Consider the following 24886-nt stretch of genomic DNA (forward strand, 5'->3'; position numbering starts at 1 on the left):
GAGGATTAAGCCCTCTCTCCCTTCCCGGCATGGCCCTGAGGTGAATTGAGGCAGAACAGTTTGTACTTCTTTGACACCACAAGATCTGGCTGCGACATCATAGCCTTTTAACTGGAGGTTATTGGCAGGGATTGAATCAGGGACCTTCTGCATGCAGAGCAGGTTCTGCACCAACTTAGTCATAGCAAGGATACAAAAGATGGTTGTTGTTGGGTGCGAAGTCGTGTCCGACCCATCGCGACCCCATGGACCATGATCCTCCAGGCCTTCCTGTCCTCTACCATTCCTCGGAGTCCATTTAAGTTTGCACCGACTGCTTCAGTGACTCCATCCAGCCACCTCATTCTCTGTCGTCCCCTTCTTCTTTTGCCCTCGGTCGCTCCCAGCATTAGGCTCTTCTCCAGGGAGTCCTTCCTTCTCATGAGGTGGCCATAGTATTTGAGTTTCATCTTCAGGATCTGGCCTTCTAAGGAGCAGTCAGGGCTGATCTCCTCTAGGACTGACCGGTTTGTTCGCCTTGCAGTCCAAGGGACTCGCAAGAGTCTTCTCCAGCACCAGAGTTCAAAAGCCTCAATTCTTTGACGCTCAGCCTTCCTTATGGTCCAACTTTCACAGCCATACATTGCAACTGGGAAGACCATAGCCTTGACTAAACGCACTTTTGTTGGCAGGGTGATGTCTCTGCTTTTTAGGATGCTGTCTAGATTTGCCATAGCTTTCCTCCCCAGGAGCAAGCGACTTTTAATTTCTTTGCTGCAGTCCTCATCTGCAGTGATCTTGGAGCCCAGGAAAATAAAATCTGTCACTGTCTCAATTTCTTCCCCATCTATTTGCCAGGAATTGAGAGGGCCGGATGCCATGATCTTTGTTTTCTTGATGTTGAGTTTCAAGCCAACTTTTGCACTCTCCTTCTTCACCTGCATCAACAGGCTCTTTAGTTCCTCTTCACTTTCTGCCATTAGAGTGGTATCACCTGCATATCTGAGGTTGTTGATATTTCTCCCTGCAATCTTGATCCCAATTTGTGACTCCTCTAATCCCGCCTTTCTCATGATGTGCTCCGCATACAAGTTAAATAGGCAAGGCGACAGTATACAGCCTTGCCGAACTCCTTTCTCAATTTTGAACCAGTGATTCCATGCCTGATTCTCAATGTTGCTTCTTGACCTGCATATAGGTTTCTCAAGAGATAAATAAGATGCTCTGGTATTCCCATCTCTTCAAGAACTGGCCACAATTTGTTGTGCTCCACACAATCAAAGGCTTTAGCATAGTCAATGAAGCAGAAGTAGAAGTTCTTCTGGAACTCCCTAGCTTTCTCCATGATCCAGCATATGCTGGCAATTTGATCTCTAGTTCCTCTGCCTCTTCAAAATCCTGCCTGAACTTCTGGAAGTTCTCAGTCCACATATTGCTGGAGCCTAGCTTGTAGGATTATGAGCATAACTTTGCTCGCATGAGAAATGAGTATAATGGTGTGGTAGTTTCATAGAATCATAGAGTTGGAAGGGGCCATACAGGCCATCTAGTCCAACCCCCAAGTTTGAACATATGTCTGCTACAGTTCCCCTTTTGTCACCCACTGAAGATCCTTGTGCTGTGTTGGAAGCTGCTGAAAATGTTTTCAGAAATCCGTGCGGCCACTTAAATCTCCAGGGGCTTTGCTATACAAAGTCCCAACGTAGAATCGTCCACCTCTAAGAGCACTTGGCAGGTAGCAAGAATGGTGTCATAGTTTCCATGGAAACTCCGTTGGGGAACCCTGTATTGGAGACCGGCTAACTCCCCACCTTCCTCCACAGGTGCTCCACCGTCTGCCCATGCCGTACGTCAACGATGAACTCCACCATTTTGGTTGGAACGCCTGCAGCAGCTGTTTTGGGGATCCCACCAAGAAGCGGAACAGACTGATCCTTCCTGGTTTCAGCTCCTCTCGCATTTATGTTGTGGACACAGAGACTGACGAGAGAGCTCCCAGGCTCCACAAGGTACATTTTGACTGAGAAGATCAAACCATCCCTGGGAAAGGGGGAAGCTGGATGAGGAAGACATGGGACATGAGGAGACATGGGACTTGGGGAAGGGGCTGCAGAGACTGCAGGAAGCCTTGTGTTGGGAGATCAGAAGCAGTTGGTGATGGCATCTAGAGCCAGTGAAATGTAGACATTAGAGGGCTCGACAAGTTAGAGCGTTTTCTCAGTGGAACAGGCTTCCTCGGGAGGTGGTGGGTTCTCCCTCTTTGGAGATTTTTAAGAAGAGGCTGGAGAGCCCTCTGATGAATAGGCTGATTCTGTGAGGTTCAAGAGGGTGGCAGGTGATAGTGGGTGAGCAATAGGGTTGTGAGTGTCCTGCATAATGGACTAGATGACCCAGGAGGTCCTTTCCAACTCTATGATTCTATTATTCTAAATTCCGTCTAAACATCCGGAAGAAGTTCCTGACAGTTAGAGCGGTTCTCCCTCTTTGGAGATTTTTAAGCAGAGGCTGGAGAGCCATCTGACGGAGAGGCTGATTCTGTGCTCAAGGGGGTGGCAGGTGACAGTGGATGAGCGAGAGGGTTGTGAGTGCCCTGCCTAGTGCAGGGGGTTGGACTAGATGACCCAGGAGGTCCCTTCCAACTATATGATTCTATGACTCTAAGGATCTGTGAGATCCCAGGTTCAAATCTTCACTCTGCTATGGAGGTTTGCTGAGTGACCTTGGACCAGCCTATCCTACCTCACAGGGCCACTGAAAAGGCCACAAGATGAGCTTATATGATTGGCAAAATGTTTAGGAGGGCCTCTCGTGATCTACATTTCTGGGGAGGGACATATGGATGGAAATGGTCTTTCAGATTTCCCTGGTTCTAAGCCATTGAGGGCCTCCACCATCAAAACCAACACCTTGACTTGGCTTGGGGATGAATCAGTAGCCGGTGTAATTGTTGTAATTTTGGGGTTCACATTCTGCCAGGTACTGGCCCCAACCAATCGTCTAGGGGCAGCATTCTGTACTAGATCCAGCATTTGAACATTCTTCCAGGGTAGCACCAAGCAGAGCCACCTGCGGTAGTCCAGACCAATGAAAGCTTATACTCTAGAAAAATGTGGTTGGTCTTTAAGCCGCAAACTCTACGGATCGCTACCCATTTGTGATGGTCCATGTGGGGACGAATGACATGTCCCTGAATACCATCGCTCCTATTAAAAAAGACTATCAAGATCTGGGGAGGAAGCTCAAGCAAATGGGGGCACAAGTGGTATTCTCTTCAATCTTGCCTGTCAAGGGAAGAGGAATGCGTCGGGAGAGGAAGATAATGGAGGTGAATCACTGGCTGCGTAGTTGGTGCCGGCAGGAGAGATTTGGTTTCTGGGACCATGGGATAGGCTTTCTTGAGGAAGGCCTACTAGCACCTGATGGACTGCACTTATCAAAACTGGGGAAGAATGTGTTTGGCAGGAACCTGGGGAGATTCATCAGGAGAGCTTTAAACTAAAGCCACTAGGGGAAGGAGACGATCAACATAGGGAGTGTATGGAAGGAAAACTATCGGAGGCAGCCCAACCGGCAAGGCCAGCTCATAGGGAACCAAAAGTAAAAGGATTCAGATGTCTTTATACTAACGCCCGAAGCATGGGCAATAAAAAGGAAGAGCTGGAACTTCTCATGCTGATGGAAAGGTATGATCTAGTAGGCATCACAGAAACTTGGTGGAATGATTCTCATGACTGGAATGTAATGGTGGATGGATATGAACTGTTCAGAAAAAACAGAATAGATCGAAGAGGTGGAGGAGTGGCACTGTATGTGAGGAAAGGGCTTACCTGTCAGGAAATTCTAGTGAAGGAGAGCATATCTACAGTGGAAAGCATCTGGGTGAAAATAAGCGAGGGGAAAACAAACAGTGTGGTGGTTGGTGTCTGCTACCGACCGCCTGACCAACGAGAGGATGTGGATGCTGCACTTTGTGAGCAGCTTAAGAAAATATCCAAGCGGCAGGACCTTGTCATCATGGGTGACTTCAATTTCCCAGATGTGTGCTGGGAAACAAACTCTGCGAAGCGTCCTCAGTCATGCAAGTTTCTGACCTGCCTGGCTGACAATTTCATTTATCAAATGGTAGATGAACCCACAAGAGGTTCAGCCATACTGGACTTAATACTGACCAACAGGCAAGAGTTGGTGGATGAGGTGAAGGAGGTGGGGACCCTAGGGGGAAGTGACCATGTCCTCATAGAATTCCTTTTGAGATGGGGAGCCAAGGAAGCTTGTAGCCAGACGCGGATGTTGGATTTTCGTAGGGCAAACTTTAATAAACTCAGAGACATGATGAGTGTCATACCATGGACGAGAATGCTGGAAGGGAAGGGAGCATGTGAAGGGTGGGCGCTACTCAAACAAGAGCTATTGCATGCTCAATCAATGACTATTCCAGAAATACGAAAACACTGCAGGAGCTCTAAGAAGCCTCTTTGGATGAACAGAGAACTTCAAGAGGAACTAAGAAAGAAAAGGAAAATGTTCAGGAAATGGAGGGAAGGACAGAGCTCTAAAGAAGAGTACCTACAGGTTACTAGGCACTGTAGATCAATCATCAGAAAGGCCAAAGCTGAGAGTGAGCTAAGATTGGCCAGGGAAGCCCATTGTAACAAGAAAAGATTTTTCAGTTACGTGAGGAGCAAACGTAAAGTAAAGGAGGCAATAGGCCCGCTGTTGGGTGCGGATGGACAAACTCTAACGAAAGATGCAGAGAAAGCAGAAAGGCTTAGTGCCTATTTTACATCTGTTTTTTCCCACAGGTCTAAGTGTTTAGGCACATCTAGAGATGGCTGTAGCCAAAGGATAGTGTCTGGGTGGCAGGTTAACATGGATAGAGAGGTGGTCGAGAGGCATTTAGCTGCACTGGATGAGTTCAAATCCCCTGGTCCAGATGAAATGCACCCGAGAGTACTCAAAGAACTTTCCAGAGAACTTGCACAGCCCTTGTCCATCATCTTCGGAACCTCTTTAAGGACTGGAGATGTCCCGGAGGACTGGAAAAGAGCAAACGTTATTCCAATCTTCAAAAAAGGGAGGAAGGATGACCCGGGAAACTACAGACCAGTGAGTCTGACCTCTGTTGTGGGGAAGATAATGGAGCAGATATTAAAGGGAGCGATCTGCAAACATCTGGAGGACAATTTGGTGATCCAAGGAAGTCAGCATGGATTTGTCTCCAACAGGTCCTGCCAGACCAACCTAGTTTCCTTTTTTGACCAAGTAACAGGTTTGCTGGATCGGGGAAATTTGGTTGATGTCATTTACTTGGATTTTAGTAAAGCTTTTGACAAGGTTCCCCATGATGTTCTGATGGATAAGTTGAAGGACTGCAATCTGGATTTTCAGATCGTTAGGTGGATAGGGAATTGGTTAGAGAACCGCACTCAAAGAGTTGTTGTCAATGGTGTTTCATCAGACTGGAGAGAGGTGAGTAGCGGGGTACCTCAGGGTTCGGTGCTCGGCCCGGTACTTTTTAACATATTTATTAATGATCTAGATGAGGGGGTGGAGGGACTACTCATCAAGTTTGCAGATGACACCAAATTGGGAGGACTGGCAAATACTCCGGAAGATAGAGACAGAGTTCAACGAGATCTGAACACAATGGAAAAATGGGCAAATGAGAACAAGATGCAATTTAATAAAGATAAGTGTAAAGTTCTGCATCTGGGTCAGAAAAATGAAAAGCATGCCTACTGGATGGGGGATACGCTTCTAGGTAGCACTGTGTGTGAACGAGACCTTGGGGTACTTGTGGATTGTAAACTAAACATGAGCAGGCAGTGTGATGCAGCGGTAAAAAAGGCAAATGCCATTTTGGGCTGTATCAACAGAGGCATCACATCAAAATCACAAGATGTCATAGTCCCATTGTATACGGCACTGGTCAGACCACACCTGGAGTACTGTGTGCAGTTCTGGAGGCCTCACTTCAAGAAGGACATCGATAAAATTGAAAGGGTACAGAGGAGAGCGACAAAGATGATCTGGGGCCAAGGGACCAAGCCCTATGAAGATAGGTTGAGGGACTTGGGAATGTTCAGCCTGGAGAAAAGGAGGTTGAGAGGGGACATGATAGCCCTCTTTAAGTATTTGAAAGGTTGTCACTTGGAGGAGGGCAGGATGCTGTTTCTGCTGGCTGCAGAGGAGAGGACACGCAGTAATGGGTTTAAACTTCAAGTACAACGATATAGGCTAGATATCAGGAAAAAGTTTTTCTCAGTCAGAGTCGTTCAGCAGTGGAATAGGCTGCCTAAGGAGGTGGTGAGTGCCCCCTCACTGGAAGTCTTCAAGCAAAGGTTGGATACACACTTTTCTTGGATGCTTTAGGATGCTTTGGGCTGATCCTGCGTTGAGCAGGGGGTTGGACTAGATGGCCTGTATGGCCCCTTCCAACTCTATGATTCTATGATTCTATGATTCTTAACTAGACTGAAATGTTGTTCCTCTGAAAGAAGAGAAGCAGTGACAGAGGGAGGGATCATGTCTCTTTCATTTACTCACAAGCCTTCTACCATGGTTCTTCTGTCCCTTCATGAACCAAGACAAGGTGATCAGAGGCAAGACAGGAAGATGTAAGAATCCACATTTTTCGCTCAGGCTCCATAAAAGTGGGTGGGGAGCACCCAAACACAGGTCTGCCTCTGAACATGACATTTCACTTACCCAGCTGGAGAAGCAGAATGTCTCACCACACTCTCAAAGATCCTTTTAGGATTCCAGAAGCTCCATGGATGCCAACCAGAGATTCAGGATGTGAGCTCTGGAGAGTCAGACCACAGTCCCTGATGGATGCTGATAGATTTTATTTATTTATCTATCCATAAATCTATCCATAAATCTCTCTATCCATCCATCCATCCATCCATCTATCCATCTATCCATCTATCCATCCATCTATCCATCCATCCATCCATCCATCTATCCATCTATCCATCTATCCACCTATCCATCTATCCATCTATCATCCATCCATACATCCATACATCCATCTATCCATCCATCCATGTATCCATCCATGTATCCATCCATGTATCCATCCATCCATCCATCCAGCCAGCCAGCCAGCCAGCCATCTAGCCATCTAGCCACCTAGCCATCCATCCATCCATCCATCCATCCATCCATCCATCCATCCATCCATCCATCCCATCTATTCCATCTAGCCATCTAGCCATCTAGCCATCTAGCCATCTAGCCATCTAGCCATCTAGCCATCTAGCCATCCATCCATCCATCCATCCATCCATCCATCCATCCATCCATCCATCCACAAGATCTTTATACGGCCCTCCCATACAGCTCAGGGCAGTTTACATACAACGTTGTGGGGTAATACAAGGATCAACCTAAGCAGAAAACAGTCAAAAATAACATCAACAATAATCCTGCAGTGGTTTAAATTAACATAATATTGATGCATATGAACAACAATAATATAACAGGAACAATATCTTTGATAAACCCCCAGAGAGTTCGGACTGTTGTAGGCCATGGAGGAGATGTCTGAAGGGGGACCAGTAGACGTTATTGGGTTGGTCAATCTCAGGGGAATGCCTGGTGGAGGGAGCTCCCTTTTGCAGGCCCTGTGGAATTGTGGGAGTTCGGACAGGGCCCTGATCTCTTCAGGGAGCTCGTTCCACCAGGTGGGAAAAAGCGCTGGCCCTTGTTGAGGTTCGATGAGCTTCTTTGGTGCCAGGGATCACCAGCTGGTAGGCTGTGGCAGAGGGTAGAGCTCTTTTGGGGGCATAGGCAAAGAGACGGTCTCTCAAGCACCATGGGTCCAGACTGCATGTGGTACTGGTGATCTGAGGGAAGCTTTGATTTCAAAAGGTCATCACCTAAAAATCTTGTTGGTCTCCGAGATGCTTCTGGACTCAAATTTAAGCCTTCTTCTCCAGACCAACAAGGCTATGCTACTGAAACTATCTTCAATGTTTTGGACCTCTGAATTATGAGGGGGGTGAAACACCATGCCTCAGCTCAGTATAACTTCATTGCAAATATTCTTTCCTTTGCCCCCGCAGGTGATTGAGCCCAGAGAAGTTTTCCAGAAGTGTAACCTGGCATTCCTAAGCACCTCTCACTGCCTGGGCTGTAAGGAAGTCATGATCAGTGCTTCAGGGGACCCACTTGGCAACGGGAAAGGTATTTTATAGGTGCCTGTCAGGATCTCAATGGCTGGCGGCCTCAGCAGAAGAGCAACATGGACTAAGTTAATGGCCGAGGTAGTTTTCCCAGTTGAATTTCTTACCTTAGATCAGGGATAGTCAAACTGCAGCCCTCCAGATGTCCATGGATTAGAAATCCCATGAGCCCCTGCCAGCAAACACAGTTTGACTACCCCTGTCTTAGATTAAAGGAGGAGGAAAAACATAACTCACACTTTCCCCTAATTGCTGCTCTTTCTGTCTACACCACGTTAGCCGCCATGTTAGTAGATTGATGTTTTAATGGGAATTTTAATGGGATTAGTTGTTGTGACCCGCCTCGAGCCTATCGGGAGAGGCGGGAAATAAATCTAATAATAATAATAATAATAAAATAATAATACACAGTGAAAAGGGGTTTTGCTGCCATAATCAGAGGTCAGGTGGGGGGGGGAACAGGGGGAGAATCTCCTCTATGTTCCAGTTCCTGTTTGCATATAAAGCCTGTCAGTTCCCAAATGACATTTCCCAAATGACTGCTGAGCAATTAACTTACCGTATATACTTACCGGCTTCTGCTCTTCAGGCAAGCATACTTGTCTCCCACCTTCCTGTCTTGTCTGCAAGCTGTTATTTTATTTTATTTTTTTAATACCCACATAGAAGCCGAGGGGGACTTTTTCAGCTTTAAAATAGGGCTGAAAACTCAGCTGATATGTGAGTATATACGGTAATTGATGGACGGAGGTTTTCGAGTGACACTTCATTGGAAAGTATCTGGGTGAGGATAAGAGAAGGAAAAACAAAGAGTTTAGTGGTTGATGTTTGATTCAGTGGCGCTCTGCACCAGCTCAACGTGGCAGGGAAGGCGGGGCGGGGGGAGGCATCTGTGCCAGCATGGTGCATCAGTGGCGCACTGCGTTGTCATGGCATGGCATGGCAGGCAGGACAGGGGGAGGCATCTGTGCCTCTGTGTGGTGTGTCAACGGGGTAGGCCGAGAAGGGGGAGGCATCTACGCTGATGTGAAACGTTAGCGTCAAACAGCAACAAGCAAGTCCCCTGCTCCGAAGCAACTTCCTCGGTGACAAGGCGTTCGAAGCAGGCCGCTCCAGTTATTCTGGCAGGGATGTGGTTCGGTCTGCCCCAAACCAGTCTGTTGCTGGAGTGGGCCTGATCCGGTGCCAAGGCAGCTGCTTAGGGTCAGACCTCCCAGGATTCTGAGATCAGGACTTATTCTTCTGCCAGCTGGTTTTGTCCTTTTGGATGCGGAGACCTTCGAAGTGAAGGGGAACTGGGAGAGACCCTCTCAAGCGGCCCCCATGGGGTATGACTTCTGGTACCAGCCAAGGCACAACGTCATGATGAGCACTGAAGTCGGGGTGCCAAAATTCTTCGTCACTGGATTCAACCCAGCTGACCTGGGGAAAGGTAAGGTCTCACTACGAGGGGTGGCATTCATTCATTCATTCATTCATTCATTCATTCATTCATTCATTCTCAAGCCTCTGTTTAAAAATATCCAAAGATGGAGAACCCACCACCTCTCGAGGAAGCCTGTTCCACTGAGGAACCACCCTCACTGTCAGGAACTTCTTCCGGATGTTTAGATGGAATTTCTTTTAAATTAATTTCATCCCTCCGGGGCAAGAGAGAACAACTCTGCTCCATCCTCAGTATGGCAGCCTTTTAAATACTTGAAGGTGGTTATCAGATTCCCTCTCAGCCGTCTCCTCTCCAGGCTAAATAGACCAAGCTCCCCCAAAACTTCCTCATACGTCTTGGTCTCCAAACCCCTCACCATCTTTGTTTCCCTCCTCTGGACACGCTCCACTTTGTCAACATTCCTCTTCAACTGGGGTGCCAAAAACTGAACACAGGACTCCAAGGGAGGCCGAACCAGAGCAGAGTAAAGTGGTACGATCACCTCCTGCGATCTGGACACGATACTCAGTTTGATACAGCTCAAAATCCCATTTGCTTTTTTAGCCACCGAGTCACACTGCTGACTCATGTTCAATGTCTGGTCTACTAAGACTCCTAGATCCTTTTCGCACATGCTACTGCCAAGACAAGTCTCCCCCCATCCTATATTGGTGTATTTGGTCATTCACCAACTGTCTGTATTTGGCTTTCTTCTCTGCCCACCTCCAGGGCGCTTTGGCCGTCGCGTGAACGTCTGGGACTGGACCACCCACTGCTTTCTCCAGTCGCTCGATTTAGGGGTGGATGCAATTTCTGCAGAAATCCGGTTCCTACACAATCCTAATGCTGCGCATGCAATGGTGACCTGTGCGTTCCAGGGCTCCGTCCAACATATCTATAAATCACAGGTAAATGCCCACAATAAAAACGGGCCCTGCTTCTTTCCTGCCCCCCCCAAGCCACAGCCTCCATTGGGGGGGGGAAAGACTTGGGGGGGAGTGACCTTCCCCGCTGCCCGGCCAGCACGGCTGCCGGCTCAAAGAGCCACCGGCCGCACTGCCTGGCCAGCAGGGAAATGCTGCGGCTGGGGGGGGAACCCTCCCAGCTCTCTACACCCAACCCGTGGACCCTTCCCCCCTCCTTCTACCCCTCCTTCCCCTCTGCCCCATCCCCATTCATGGCACCTTCCTTCCTTCCTTCCTTCCTTCCTTCCTTCCTGCCTGCCTGCCTGCCTGCCTGCCTGCCTGCCTGCCTGCCTCTCCCTCTCTCTCTTTCTCTCCCTTTCTCTATGCCTGCCTGCCTGCCTAACTTCCCTCCTTCCCTTCCTCCCTCCTTCCCTCCAAGTGGGGGGGCCCTCCCACACCCACCCACTGCCTGCTAGCGCCTGCTATATTTTTCTTACAGCAGGCTTAACTTCTAGTATATATATATTTCTTCTGTAGGATGGAAGTTGGAAAGCAGAGAAGGTCGTCGAGATACCGAACAAGAAAGTGTTAGGATGGTTCTTACCTTTAATGCCAGGTTGGTCAATAGGGCAACATTTGGGACTCTTCTGCATATTCTCCTCTATCCCTGCTCTTTGCAAACTGCATCTGGCTTTTCCAAACCTTTCTCTAAGCTTAATGGGGGACACAGGCAACTTCGCCCCCTACTGGAAGAGCAGAGACGCTTTCTCATGCCATTCATACCTTGGCCTCATTGCAGTGCTCACAATGCGGGGATGTTTGGTTGCATCCTCAGCAACACCAGTTTTCACAACACAAAGAAATCCCAGGCATTGTGATAAAATTCAGGTCAGTCCTTATTGAAGGCAAGCAGGCAGCAGATATAGGAGGATCATAGTCTTCAACAATGGCAGAGATGGAAACCAGACTAGTTATACCCACTGACCCAATCCCCCCTAATAACCAGATTTGGGGTATGAAAGTCCTTTCCCATGTTCTGTTTGTTTGGTCTGTTACAGCATGAAAACAGCATGGTAGCTGTCCAGGTACCATGCAGGTGTTGAGAAACCAGCGGAATTGTTATGCATATATTTCGAGGATGCTTGATAAGGATTTACACAGGAAAAGGATTCTGAAATGCAAAGCTGGATGCAGCACAAAGGGAGGGGCACCTCCCAGGAGTGCAACTCCAGCACATGAGAAAACAACCATAGAATCATAGAATCCTAGAGTTGGAAGGGGCCATACAGGCCATCTAGTCCAACCCCCTGTTCAACGCAGGATTAGCCCTAAGCATCCAAGAAAAGTGTGTATCCAACCTTTGCTTGAAGACTGCCAGTGAGGGGGAGCTCACCACCTCCTTAGGCAGCCTATTCCACTGCTGAACTACTCTGACTGTGAAAAACTTTTTCCTGATATCTAGCCTATATCGTTGTACTTGTAGTTTAAACCCATTACTGCGTGTCCTCTCCCCTGGGTCAAGTGCTAAAACAACTCACAACAGAGCTTCTATAGAAAGAAAGCTTTAATGTGAGTTAACTCGAGTCACTATAACTCAGGAAGTCAAATCTGCCCAACAATAGAATTGCAAGCCCTTTTCAATACAATTCTCCCCCCCCCCCGAAAACCTGAATGTTCCCAGGGGAGGGGTATCCTCTCCTCCAGGTGCCATCCCAGGCTTCCTGCCAGAGGTGCTACAATTCGCGCATCCTTGGGCTGGCCGGCGCCTGTGACAAGATAAAGCTCACAGGCACCCCAGGGTTTCGGTTACTCTGTTGCTGTTACAATATGCAGAGCGAGCAGGCAGAGATCAAAGCATAAACAATCCAGAGCGGACACTACAAAGCATGATAGCATGGGAACAGAGAGCAGATTTGGGTTACATGAAGTACAGGGAGAACAACACTAAATACAGGCAAGATGGAGTCACCCCTGTTCACAGATAAAACATGGCAGAGAGCAGGCACTGATCCTGACATTCCTCCAACCCAAGAACAACTTCCCCTCACCCGTTGTCCCTGAGTCTGGGGGCTTTGATGTCTGAAGACCCAACCCACTCCCTATCACCCATTGGGAAGTCTTTCCATTCAATCAGGTACTGCAGTTTGCCCTTATGCCAGTGAGAGTCCAGAATCTTGTCGACCTCGTAGTGGCTATCCTTATCGATGAACACAGGAACAGGCATTGTCAAGGAAGGATGCCAGGCGTCCGGAGGAGGGGCACATTTCAGCAAGCTGGAATGAAAAACGGGGTGTACATTTCGATAAGTCTTTGGCAGGGCAAGTTCCACAGTCACAGCATTTATCAGCCGGGTCACCCGGAAATGCCCTACAAACTTGGCCCACAACTTGCGAGAGGGTTGTTGACATCGCAGGTTTTTTGTAGACAAGTAGGCAAGGTCCCCCACAGCCCAGGCCGGGTTTGCCACCCGTTTCTTATCAGCTTGAGTCTTATAGGCTTGCTTGGCTTCCTCCAAGCACTCCATAATTTCTGGCCAAGCCCGGGAGATCCCACTGGCCCACTTCTGAACATCGGGAGCATCAGGGGAGGAGAGTTCCCAGGTGGGCACTGCCAGTAGATCCGCCCCATAAACAGCTTTGAACAGGGACACCCCGGTCGAAGCATGAACCCCGTTGTTGTAGGCAAATTCAGCCAACGGGAGCAAGGACACCCAGTCGTTCTGCTGGTGGTTGATAAAGCAGCGGAGGTACTGTTCCAAAATTTGGTTGACTCTCTCAGTTTGCCCATTTGTCTCAGGGTGGTAGCCAGAAGTCAGAGCCTGCTCTACACCCAGCAGCTTCAAAAGCTCCCGCCAGAACTTGGCAACGAACTGCGGGCCCCAATCCGTGAGCAGTCTACTGGGGATCCCATGCAGGCGGGATATATGGCGGTGACAAACAGGGAGGCTAGCTTCACAGCCGAAGGCATCCCCACACATGGGACAAAATGGGCTTGCTTGGAAAAAGCATCTACTACCACCCAAATTATGCTTTTGCCCTGGCTTTGGGGCAAGTCCGTGATAAAGTCCATGGTGACTTCCGACCAGGGTCTCGAGGGGGTGGGCAGTGGCTGTAGCAAGCCCTTCTTTTTACCCCCCATGGGCTTGCTAGTGAGATAAACAGGGCACCCCTGCATGTAGGTCTCCACATCCTTGCGCAGGGATGGCCACCAATAATGCCGCCGGGCTAGGTGAAGCCAGTTTCAAAACCTCTTTCCTGATGCTCAGGCGGTTGTCTTTAAGAAACATGCCCCTTTTTCTCAAGCGTCTGAAATTCTGCATCACTTTGAACGTCATTCTGGACCCAACCCCCGGGGAATGGTCCGCCCCCCTTCATCTTACTGCGTGTCATTACCATCAGCCCCAGTTGGGAGGGAGTAAAGACCGTGTCCACCAGTGGGTCCCATTTACTGTCATACTGGGGGAGGCGTAAGAGCTCATCGGCCAAAAAATTCATTTTCCCCGGGAGGTGCTTGAGAGTAAAGTTAAACCAGGAGAAAAACTCCGCCCACCGCATCTGTTTGGCGGAAAGTGAGCGGGGTTGCTTCAGCGCCTGCAAGTTCTTATGATCTGTCCATACAACGAAAGGGAGGGCTGCCCCTTCTAACCAGTGTCTCCAGGTTGCCAACACTAGTTTCATAGCGGCAGCCTCCTTTTCCCAAATCACCCAGTTCTTTTCCGGACCAGAAAACTTTTTAGACAAATAGGCGATTGGGTGCAACTTGCCATCCCCCCCTTCCTGTAGGATCACCACCCCCATAGCTACATCCGAGGAATCTACTTGGACTGTGAATTGTTTCAGTGGGTCCGCATGGGCGAGCACTGGTTCGGAGGTGAACAGAGCCTTCAAATTGTCGAATGCCGCTTGGCATGCCGGCGTCCACCATAGGGGTGCGCCTGGCCGTGCTGCAGCCTTGCCGCCTTCCCTAGTCTTTAACTGGTCGGTTAGGGGCAAAGCAACTTTAGCAAAGTTGGGGATGAATGACCGGTAGAAATTGGCGAACCCTAAGAAGCTTTGGAGCTGTTTGCGTGTCTTCAGGGGTTCCCATGCCAACAAGTCCCGGACCTTGCCAGGGTCCATTTCAATCCCTTTGCCCGACACCCTGAACCCCAGGAACTCCACAGCTTCCCGGTGGTTGGTTTGGTACAAGTGGTGCTTTCGGAGCCTTTGCAGCACCTCTCGTACTAATGGCACGTGTTCAGCAAGGTTGTCAAAATACACCAAAATATCATCAAGATAAACCAGGGCCCCTCTATACAATAAATCATGCATAATTTCGTTAATCGTATTCATGAACACACCCGGAGCGCCGGTGAGGCCGAACAGCATAATGGTATATTCAAACTGTCCCAGGGGCATATTAAAAGCAGTCAAATACTCATGTCCCTTCTTAATGCGCACCCTGTAGTAGGCTTCCCGCAAATCCAGTTTGGTAAAGACACATGCTTTCCCTAAGTGCCCCAACAAGTCCTTTATCAAGGGCAATGGGTAGGCATTACAGGTGGAGACTGCGTTTAGCCCATGATAGTCTGTGCAAAGGCGCAACATTCCGTACTTCTTTTTCACAAAGAGAACGGGCGCTGCCAAAGGGGAGGTGGCTGGACGGATAAATCCACGGGCCAAGTTCTTGTCCAGGAAAACCCTCAGCTCCTGCATTTCCCTGGGGCTCATAGAATACAGTTTAGCCTTTGGGAGCAGCTCCCCGGGTTTAAGCTCAATGGCACAGTCCGTTTTGCGGTGGGGGGACAGTTGGTCACATTCAGTCTCTGCGAACACATCCCGAAATTCCCAATATTCTCAGGGCAAACCCTCGTCCCCCACCTCTGCCACCGCTGCTGTAATGGGGGAGGTGCCACCAGCTGCCCCGGGAGGCTCGGCCCGCCGGTGCGTCCCACATCCCGGGTTTAGAAATTGGACCGTGCTCTTCTTCCATTTCACGGTGGGGTCATGCTTGCGTAGCCAATCGAGCCCCAAGACACACGGAAATGCGGAGTTGGGGGCCACCACCGGTTGAATTCACTCCCAGTGCTCCTTTACGTCCATCTCTAATGGGAGCGTCTTGCTTGTCGCCTCCCCCCCCCCCCCGGTGCACATTTCCCATCTAACTGCGCGATGCGGAGTGGTTTCGCTAAGGGCACTTCCCCTACTCCCAAAGTCTCGGCTAGTGGGGGGTTAATCAAAGTCTTAGTGCACCCGGAGTCCACAATGCACTGCACCCCCAGCTGTTTCCCTGATTTGGGCTCCGTAAAAGTCACGTGGAGGAATATTAAGGGGGGAGCACTCACCGAACGTTTGCCCCTGTCCGGGACCTGCTGGTGGGGCGCTCTCACTCCTTTGGGTCTGTCTTTGAGAGACTAATCCAGGATTGGACCCCAGGGTCATGACACCCACTGGTTCACTACAAAACAGGTAGGTTTTCCAATACCTGTCCTTGAAAAGCTAGCAAATGGAATAAGGGAAGAAACATAAATATTCCAACCTTCTCCTCCTCCAGCCTTGAGCATCAGCCTTGTCATTTCCATGGATGATCGGTTTATGTACATGAGCAACTACTTACATGGCGACATCCGTCAGTATGACATCACTAACCCTCACTGCCCCAAGTTGGTCGGCCAGGTAAGCGTCTTCATTCGAGTGTTCGGTGCTATCTCAGAGAGGCAGCCAGGCTGTAAATTCCCATGGCTAACTTGTGGAGCATCTATTTGGCATCTAGTAGGTTCATTCCCCAGTATTTCCATTAAAAGGGGGATGTGAGAGACCCTCACCTCAAGCTCCAGAAAGCCTTTTCAATTCTCTGTAGACAAGACTGAAAATTTCAGATTCAGTACAATGCAGCTTTGTTGATATCCTGTGCTTATCTTGATAATATGAAAACAGGAAGCTTGTCTCCACAAAAATCAAACCTTCGATCCATCAACCATGGTCTACTGTCAATATTGTCTCCTCAGACTGGTAGTTGCTCTGCAGGATCTGAGGCTGAAGCCTTTCACATCACCAGCTATTTGGTCCTTTGTTAATGGGAGAGGCAAGAGATGAGACCATCTGAATGCAAGGAGATCATAGAATCACAGAATCACAGAATCATAGAGTTGGAAGGGGCCATACAGGCCATCTAGTCCAACCCCCTGCTTAAAGAGGGCTATCATGTCCACTCTCAACCTCCTTTTCTCCAGATGATTTACCCCCGAGGGACTGGCATGGGGTAACTACCTCTGCCTTAACCTGCCTGCATAGGTTACAAAGGGAGAGGAGAAGAGTCCTGGAAAGTAATTCTGAGCCACCCGTCAGCATCATGCCAAGAAGTGGAAGCTGTTGGGTTGAATGCAGAGGATGTGGTTTGCTAACAGCCATGCCTTTTCCTGCAGCATACAACATCTCAATATTGGAGGGCATCTTCTGATGGATTAGTGGGAGAGCTGCACTGGCCTCAACCTGGCGGAAGAGCTCCGTCTTGCAGGACCTGTGGAAAGCTGGTAGATCCCGCAGGGCCCTTAGCTCTTCTGGGAGCTCATTCTACCAGGTTGGGGCCAGGACTGAAAAGGCCCTGGCCTGGGTTGAGGCCAGGTGAACGTCCCGTGGGCCCGGGACAACCAGTAAATTCATACCCGCAGAGGGGAGTGCTCTGCGGGGGGCATAAACAACCAAGCGGTCCCGCAGGTAGATGTCTGGCCTGTTTCCCTGAAATTTTAAAGTGCAGAGAAATACGCTGGATAGACAGCAATGCAATGTTGAATCAACCACTTGAGGGAGAGAAACCCACATGGAAAAGGAAAAAGGACCCTTAAGCTAGTGGTTCTCAACCTTCCTAATGCCGTGATCCTTTAATACAGTTCCTCATGTTGTGGTGACGCCCAGCCATAAAACTATGCAATTGTTCTTTCACAGAAGTTAAACCGGAACTGACCAATGGCATGAAGATCCATTATTCAAAATTGTATATAAATTGTTTGTTTTTCCTCCTAGCGTTTCTCAGTTCAGTTCTGCCTCTTGTCCCACCATGCCGATCTCGCTCTTTTCCACTGCTCCAGACAGACGAACGCTCTATTTTGATCTACCCTGCAAGGCTGTTGTGTGGATGCCCCCCCCGGCCAAGCTGCTTGCCCTGCTGTGACCCCTGTGAAAGGGTTGTTCGACCCCCAAATGGGTCCCAACCCTCAGGCTGAGAACCACTGCCTTAAGCAATAGGGACACACGAAGAAGGGTTGAAATTGAGAATGAAGCCCATAGTCCTGAAATCTAACTTTTTTATCCAGTTTTTCCCACTTGAATCAAGGTGGTGAGATACTATTAATATGTTATTCTTCATCAGATGATCATGACTTAGCCCCTCTCACCTAGGGTTGGGTGCCGTGTTGTCCGAATCGGCCTTTCCTGGAACGGCCGAATCGGACAACGCCACACACAACCCTATGAGTCTCACCCATTGGCTCTTGCATCTCACTGATCCTCTCTTTTTTGGGGTGGGGTGGGATCTTTGTGTCCACACAGGTCTTTGTGGGAGGCAGCATTGTAAAAGGCGGGGTGGTCAAAGTCCTGGAAGATAAAGAGCTGGACTCCCAACCTGATCCTTTCGTCATCAAAGTAAGTAAATCGGAAACAGAAGGGGAGATTTTGAGTTGGGAGGGAACTGAGGCTGAGGAGAATGGCATGTGGGAATGAGAGGAACCTCAGTGTGGTATGATGCCGTAGAGTCCACCCTCCAAAGAAACCATTTCGACCCAGTCCTTTGCCAGTCCTTTGCCAGATCAAAGAATCATAGAGTTGGAAGGGACTTCCAGGGACACCTAGTCCAACCCCCTGCACAATGCAGGAACTCAAAACTACCTGCCCACCCACAGTGACGCAAATTTCATGCCGAAGTGATCCCTCCACCAAAAATCTCCAGATTCCAGACTGGCCTGGAGGGAATTCACCTCCCATCCCTGTTTATGCAAGGAAGGGCAACCCACTGGAACATCCCTTCCTGCCCACCCACTCACAATCTGCCTAAGTTGATAAAATCAGCATTTCGGTCAGATGACTCTCTAGCCTTTGCTGAAAAACTTGCAAAGAAGAGAACCCACCACCTCGCAAGGAAGCCTGTTCCACTGACAAACCGCTCTAATGGTCAGGAACTTCTTCCGGATGTTTAGCCAAAAATTCTTTTGAATTAATTTCAATCCATTGGTTCTGGTCCAACTCTTTGGGGCAACAGAAAACAACTCGGCTCCATCTTCTATCTGGCAGCTCTTTAAGTACTTGAAGATGGCTGTCCAATCACCTCTTACTCGTCTTCTCTCCAGGCTAAACAGGCCAAGCTTCCCCAACCTTTCTTCATACAGAGAGCCAGTTTGGTGTAGTGGTTAGGAGTGTGGACTTCTAATCTGGCATGCCAGGTTCGATTCTGCACTCCCCCACATGCAACCAGCTGGGTGACCTTGGGCTCCCCACGGCACTAATAAAATTGTTCTGACCGAGCAGTGATATCAGGGCTCTCTCAGCCTCACCCACCCCACAGGGTGTCTGTTGTGGGGAGAGGAATAGGAAGGCAACTGTAAGCCAATTTGAGCCTCCTTCAGGTAGGGAAAAGCTGCATATAAGAAACAACTCTTCTTCTTCTTCTTCTTCTTCTTCTTCTTCTTCTTCTTCTTCTTCTTCTTCTATATCTTGGTCTCCAAACCCTCAAAGCAAAAGGGAAGGCGAATGTAAGCCGCTTTGAGATTCCTTCGGGTAGAGAAAAGCGGCATCTAAGAACCAACTCTTCTTCTTCTTCTTCTTCTTCTTCTTCTTCTTCTTCTTCTTCTTCTTCTTCTTCTTCTTCAGTAATCTCAGGGCTCTCTCAGCCTTCCCTCCCTCACAGGGTGTCTGTTGTGGGGAGAGGAAAGGGAAGGCAAATGGAAGCTCCTTTGAGACTCCTTCAGGTAGAGCAAAGTGGCACAGAAGAACCAACTCTTCTTCTTCTTCTTCTTCTTCTTCTTCTTCTTCTTCTTCTTCTTCTTCTTCTTCTTCTTCTTCTTCTTCTTCTTCTTCTTCTTCTTCTTCTTCTTCTTCTTCTTCTTCTTCTAGCTTGATAGGCTTTTTTTAATCCAAAATTGCCTTAGGCCCCATAACCCCCCCCCCCCCCGCCTACTGAGGAGCAGACGTGCTAGTGTATCACTGAGCTTCATATAACCAGCAACTCCAGCCCGTCCTAACAGCCGAACATCTGCCATGCAGTCTTTCCTCCTTTTGGCCCTCTGGATCCCTTCAACCTGCCTCATGTTCCCTCCATCTTATAGGGAAGGAGAGTCTATGGGGGACCTGTAATGGTTCAGCTCAGCTTGGACGGCAAGAGACTTTATGCCACCAATGGTCTGTACACTCCTTGGGACAAGCAGTTTTACCCTGAACTGTTCAGGTAAGTAACCCAAAAGTCCCTCTGTCGTCTACCCACTGCTGCTTGAATAGTGTGACTTTGATCTTAAAACTGGGGGGGGGGGTGTTTGACTCATGACTCCCTTCCTGTGGCTGGCCCGCTCCTGATCTAGTGTGCTAGATCAGACTCTAGTCTGGTGGGGTCCAGCTTCAGCAGGAGTTGCTCGCTAGAGAAATCAGAACTGGCCAGGAGGGAATCAGAGTCTTTAGATCCAAATAAAGGGGGAAAGTTTCAAAGAAAGGAGAGTCATAGAATCACAGAATCATAGAGTTGGAAGGGTCCATAGAAGCCATCTAGTCCAACCCCCTGCTCAACACAGGATCAGCCCAGAGCATCCTAAAGCATCCAAGAAAAGCGTGTATCCAACCTTTGCTTGAAGACTGCCAGTGAGGGCGAGCTCACCACCTCCTTAGGCAGCCTATTCCACTGCTGAACTACTCTGACTGTGAAAAACTTTTTCCTGATATCTAGCCTATATCTTTGTAGTTGAAGTTTAAACCCATTACTGCGTGTCCTTTCCTCTGCAGCCAACGGGAACAGCATCCTGCCCTCCTCCAAGTGACAACCTTTCAAATACTTAAAGAGGGCTATCATGTCCCCTCTCAACCTCCTTTTCTCAGGCTGAACATTCCCAAGTCCCTCAACCTATCTTCATAGGGCTTGGTCCCTTGGCCCCAGATCATCTTCGTCGCTCTCCTCTGTACCCTTTCAATTTTATCTACGTCCTTCTTGAAGTGAGGCCTCCAGAACTGCACACAGTACTCCAGGTGTGGTCTGACCAGTGCCGTATACAATGGGACTATGACATCTTGTGATTTTGATGTTGATGTTGATGCCCCTGTTGATACAGCCCAAAATGGCATTCGCCTTTTTTACCGCTGCATCACACTGCCTGCTCATGTTTAGTCAAAGCCATGAGTCCAAGAGCAGGCAGGCAAGTCAGTCCAAGAGTCCGCATGGGTAGAATAACGCACACTCAGTGTGTTTTGCAGCTGGATTTTCCTGTGCAGAACAGGAAAATCTACTTCTAAAGTGCATTGGAAGTCCATTAAGCCATTTGTGTGGAATGGACCATGATCTTCTCCAAGAGACTCTTATATGCAACATTAACCCTGGGGATCTGACAGACTAAGGGGAAGGGGGGAGCATTGGGTAGGGGAGGGGAGCTTTAAGGATTCAGGTTTATATGGACATTTGTCTGTTTACTGTATGATTTATGTGTTATGACCTGCCTCAAGTGGACAGGTCCGGGATCGGCTGCATAAGCAGAATTAATAAATAAAACAAATTCATAATAAAAATAATGTCCAATTTCTATGTCCCAAGGTCAGCGTCAAGGAGTTGAGTAAGGTAGATGTCAGCAAGGCAGCAATCACTGTGCACGATTGCATCCATGTCTGCCTGCGATCATCTTGTTGCAGATGCTAGCTCTCATCCTGAAAAGACTCATCAACCTCCAGCAAGTGGGGCCGAGCCAGTAAACAGGCACTTTGCTTCTTCAATGCTACCTGCATTGTTCTGCAGGTGACTCAGCTTTTCCCTGGCTAGAATTCCAGGGTTGTCTGCATGGCTAAGGCGCTTTGTCAGATATTTTAACCCAAGATTTTTGAACAGCTTGTCCTTCTGTTTCCCTCGGTTGGAATTCCGCCAGGGCGCAGTTCTGACAGCTAAGCTCTTCTACTGATTCTCCGGTGTCCTGCAGCAGACACAGAAAACTTGGTCACCAGACTCTGTTTCCTTCCTTCTTCAGGGAAGGCACCGTGATGCTCCAGATTGACGTGGACACGGAATGTGGAGGCCTGAGTGTGAACGAAGACTTCCTGGTGGATTTCGGGAATGAACCTTGGGGGCCAGCCCGGGCTCATGAGATGCATTACGCAGGGGGAGACTGTACATCAGACATCTGGGTCTAGCAGGAGAGCATGGGGGCCTCTCCCTATATTAGCTTTGGGGGTGGGCATGCACACAGTGACTTATGCTTCTTCTTTACAAGGGATTCCCTACCAGGGTCCAAGGGAGCTCTGGAGAAGGGTACACAGCCTTTCCCCTCCTGCATTAATTAAATAGCCACAAGCTAGGTAACCACCCACTTCTCATGGGCCATGTGACTTTCTCCAGCTTTCTCCTGCTTAGAAGCTGAGGATTCTCCTCCTCCTCCTCCCTTCTGTGTTATGTTAAAGTTATCAGGGTGGCCTTGATGGGAGTTGTAAAACATGACAGCTCCCTGGGAAAGGGAACCGGGGATGATCTAGGAGCGAGGGGTAGACCGTTCCAGAATTCACACCTTTCTTCATCAAGCAGTCCTTTCTGTGAAAACCAGCTTTCCGCTGTCCTGTTTGGGGGAGTAAGCCCCGTGCCTTTTCACATACCTTGTCTTTGCCAATAACCCTGCTCTGTGTGTTTCCTGATGAATCTTGCTCCAGTGTAAATCCTCAATAAAGACAGACTTTTGCTAAGGTCTGCTTGTCATGGACTCAGCTATGTTAGTTCGGGAGGTCGGTAGCTAAGCTGCATTCCTGGATCCTGACACCACTTCCCCGCCCAAGAATGAGGGAGTTCTCTTGTCGTTTCTGTGGGCATTTCTGCACATCGAAAAAATGGCGTTACGCCAGCATAATGGGGTAGCGCTAAATATTATCGTGCCTCCAGCCGTTCCTCATCTTCTTGCCATCTCTCTGTAGCCTGCCGCCTTTCCACACTTCTTACACTCCACAAGTGCTGCTGGAAATGGAGGAGGAGAGCAACATGGTTTATACATGACTCTCTTCTGCCTTTCAATCAAGTCAGGCAGCCAATCCCCTTTCTCCTTTTTTTTAAAGGTCCTGTGATGCCCGCCTGTTTTTTAAAAAAATTAATAGTTCTCCACTGAAATGGAGATGCATTTCTAATCAAAGACGCATAGTGCTTTTTATAACACCACACCTTATGGAATCACTTGAATCGTTTAAAAATTAATCTTGCTTCTGATTTTTTTGGGGGGGGGGATTGTAGAGAGGTGTGCTTTGTGTGATAATTTGGGGGGGGATTATTTTTGGCTTTGCCTGTATGCTTATTTGTTGCTCCAGGCTGTTTGCTTTAAAAAATCCCATCCCCAGGAAAAGGCAGTGGGAGGTGGGTGCAAGGACGGGACATTGGAGGTGGAGATAGCGCTTTTTTGCTTCCATACATTTCTTTAGTGTGTAGTGTGCTGGTTGTCTGCTAGGGGAAAGCGCCCATCAGGCCCAGTTCCAGAGAGGTGAACACCATGTCCTCCTGCTTGCAGTTGTGTTGGAGCAGGCAAGAGAGGTAAAGGTAAAGGTATCCCCCGTGCAAGCACCGAGTCATGTCTGACCCTTGGGGTGACGCCCTCCAGCGTTTTCATGGCAGACTCAATACGGGGTGGTTTGCCAGTGCCTTCCCCAGTCATTACCGTTTACCCCCCAGCAAGCAAGCTGGGTACTCATTTTACCGACCTCGGAAGGATGGAAGGCTGAGTCGACCTTGAGCCGGCTGCTGGGGTTGAACTCCCAGCCTCATGGGCAGAGCTTCAGACTGCATGTCTGCTGCCTTACCACTCTGCGCCACAAGAGGCTCTTAGGCAAGAGAGGGCATCAGCCAAAAAGTTTGATCAGCCAGGGATATGGCTCAAACTAAAATTGAAACAAGAGAAAATCTCTGCTTAGCATTTGCTTACCATTGAGCTTACACGTTCAGTCTATTCTGTTTGTGCAAAACCCCGACATTCTTTTGCTCAATCTAGATTTGGAAGGGTTCTGTGGACCCCTCTGGGAAATGTCACCGGGCACTGAGAGTGGTCTTCACTGCAGCCACCGTCTTTCCCCATAGCACCCAGTCCCACTCGGCTGCAAGTCCTCCCCCAGCTGAAGCAACACTCCACCCCTACTTAGATTGCTGGCATCAACTTGCATGATGAAGGGGAAACTTGAGTTTGGCCAAAGAGATGCCAAAAGGTGGATGATAGCTGGCACATTATATGCTGCAGCATCTTGTAGTCTCCTCAGATATGGACGTCCCCCTTGGGCTTCACGGGGGTAATGACTGTGGTCTCCACTCCAATGCAAATTAGGCACTGGCTCGAGGACCCCCAATTCCACAAGCTTATCCAGCTCCATGTTGATGTGGGGCTTAAGTGCAAAGGAAACCCTCCTGTCCTTTTGATGGATGGGTGCCACCTGGGGGTCAAGAGCCAGGGAAACTGCTGGATCAGTGTAACAGCTGAGAGAACAAATATCCTTAAGGATATGGTCTGGAGCCGATGGATGCCACTTTATGATGATCTCAAGCAGCTCTACCCAGTCAAGGCCGAGGAGATTGGCCTGCTCTCCCTCTACAACAGCCAGAGGCAGATGGCCAGGAAAACCTTTAAAACAAACCAAGAAGATACCCAGACACCCTACTGGAACGAGGCCATCCTGAAAGTCATTAACAAGAAACACCAGAAGTTGCCAGGGTTCAACCTCCATTAGGACAAAGGTGTTTGAGAGTCATACTTGAAATGTTTGTATGTGATGACCAGTGTCCAGTTCCATAATGCAAGGAGCCCGCTCTATGCTCACTGACCAAGAGACCTTTTGGGGGGGGGGGTTGTTCTTCATGGCACTGATGAAGACCATAGAATCATAGAATCATAGAATCATAGAGTTGGAAGGGGCCATGCAGGCCATCTAGTCCAACCCCCTGCTCAACGCAGGATCAGCCCTAAGCATCCTAAAGCATCCAAGAAAAGTGTGAATCCAACCTTTGCTTGAAGACTGCCAGTGAGGGGGAGCTCACCACCTCCTTAGGCAGCCTATTCCACTGCTGAACTACTCTGACTGTGAAAATTTTTTTCCTGATATCTAGCCTATATCGTTGTACTTGAAGTTTAAACCCATTACTGCGTGTCCTCTCCTCTGCAGCCAATGGGAACAGCATCCCGCCCTCCTCCAAGTGACAACCTTTCAAATACGTAAAGA

At 48.9% G+C, this 24886-nt stretch overlaps 1 protein-coding gene across 1 annotated transcript; it reads left to right on the forward strand.

Annotated features, from left to right (window-relative positions):
- Nucleotides 1–1820: 1820 nt before the first annotated feature.
- LOC143829631 (methanethiol oxidase-like) lies at nucleotides 1821–21844 on the forward strand. Its single transcript, XM_077320873.1, has 9 exons — nucleotides 1821–1988; nucleotides 8049–8169; nucleotides 9418–9600; nucleotides 10324–10502; nucleotides 11037–11115; nucleotides 16032–16153; nucleotides 18026–18118; nucleotides 19795–19913; nucleotides 21682–21844. The coding sequence occupies exons 1-9, from the start codon at nucleotides 1821–1823 to the stop codon at nucleotides 21842–21844; spliced, it is 1227 nt and encodes a 408-aa protein (XP_077176988.1).
- Nucleotides 21845–24886: the final 3042 nt, after the last annotated feature.

Source organism: Paroedura picta, chromosome 1 (genome assembly GCF_049243985.1).
Source record: "Paroedura picta isolate Pp20150507F chromosome 1, Ppicta_v3.0, whole genome shotgun sequence".
NCBI lineage: Eukaryota > Metazoa > Chordata > Lepidosauria > Squamata > Gekkonidae > Paroedura > Paroedura picta.

Excerpts from the sequence above, each read along its gene's own strand:
- LOC143829631 (XM_077320873.1), top strand. The coding sequence starts at position 1,821 with ATGCCGTACGTCAACGATGAACTCCACCATTTTGGTTGGAACGCCTGC. Across the intron at positions 10,503-11,036 it reads AACATATCTATAAATCACAG|GATGGAAGTTGGAAAGCAGA; the intron begins GTAAATGCCCAC and ends TTTCTTCTGTAG. Across the intron at positions 11,116-16,031 it reads GTTCTTACCTTTAATGCCAG|CCTTGAGCATCAGCCTTGTC; the intron begins GTTGGTCAATAG and ends CTCCTCCTCCAG.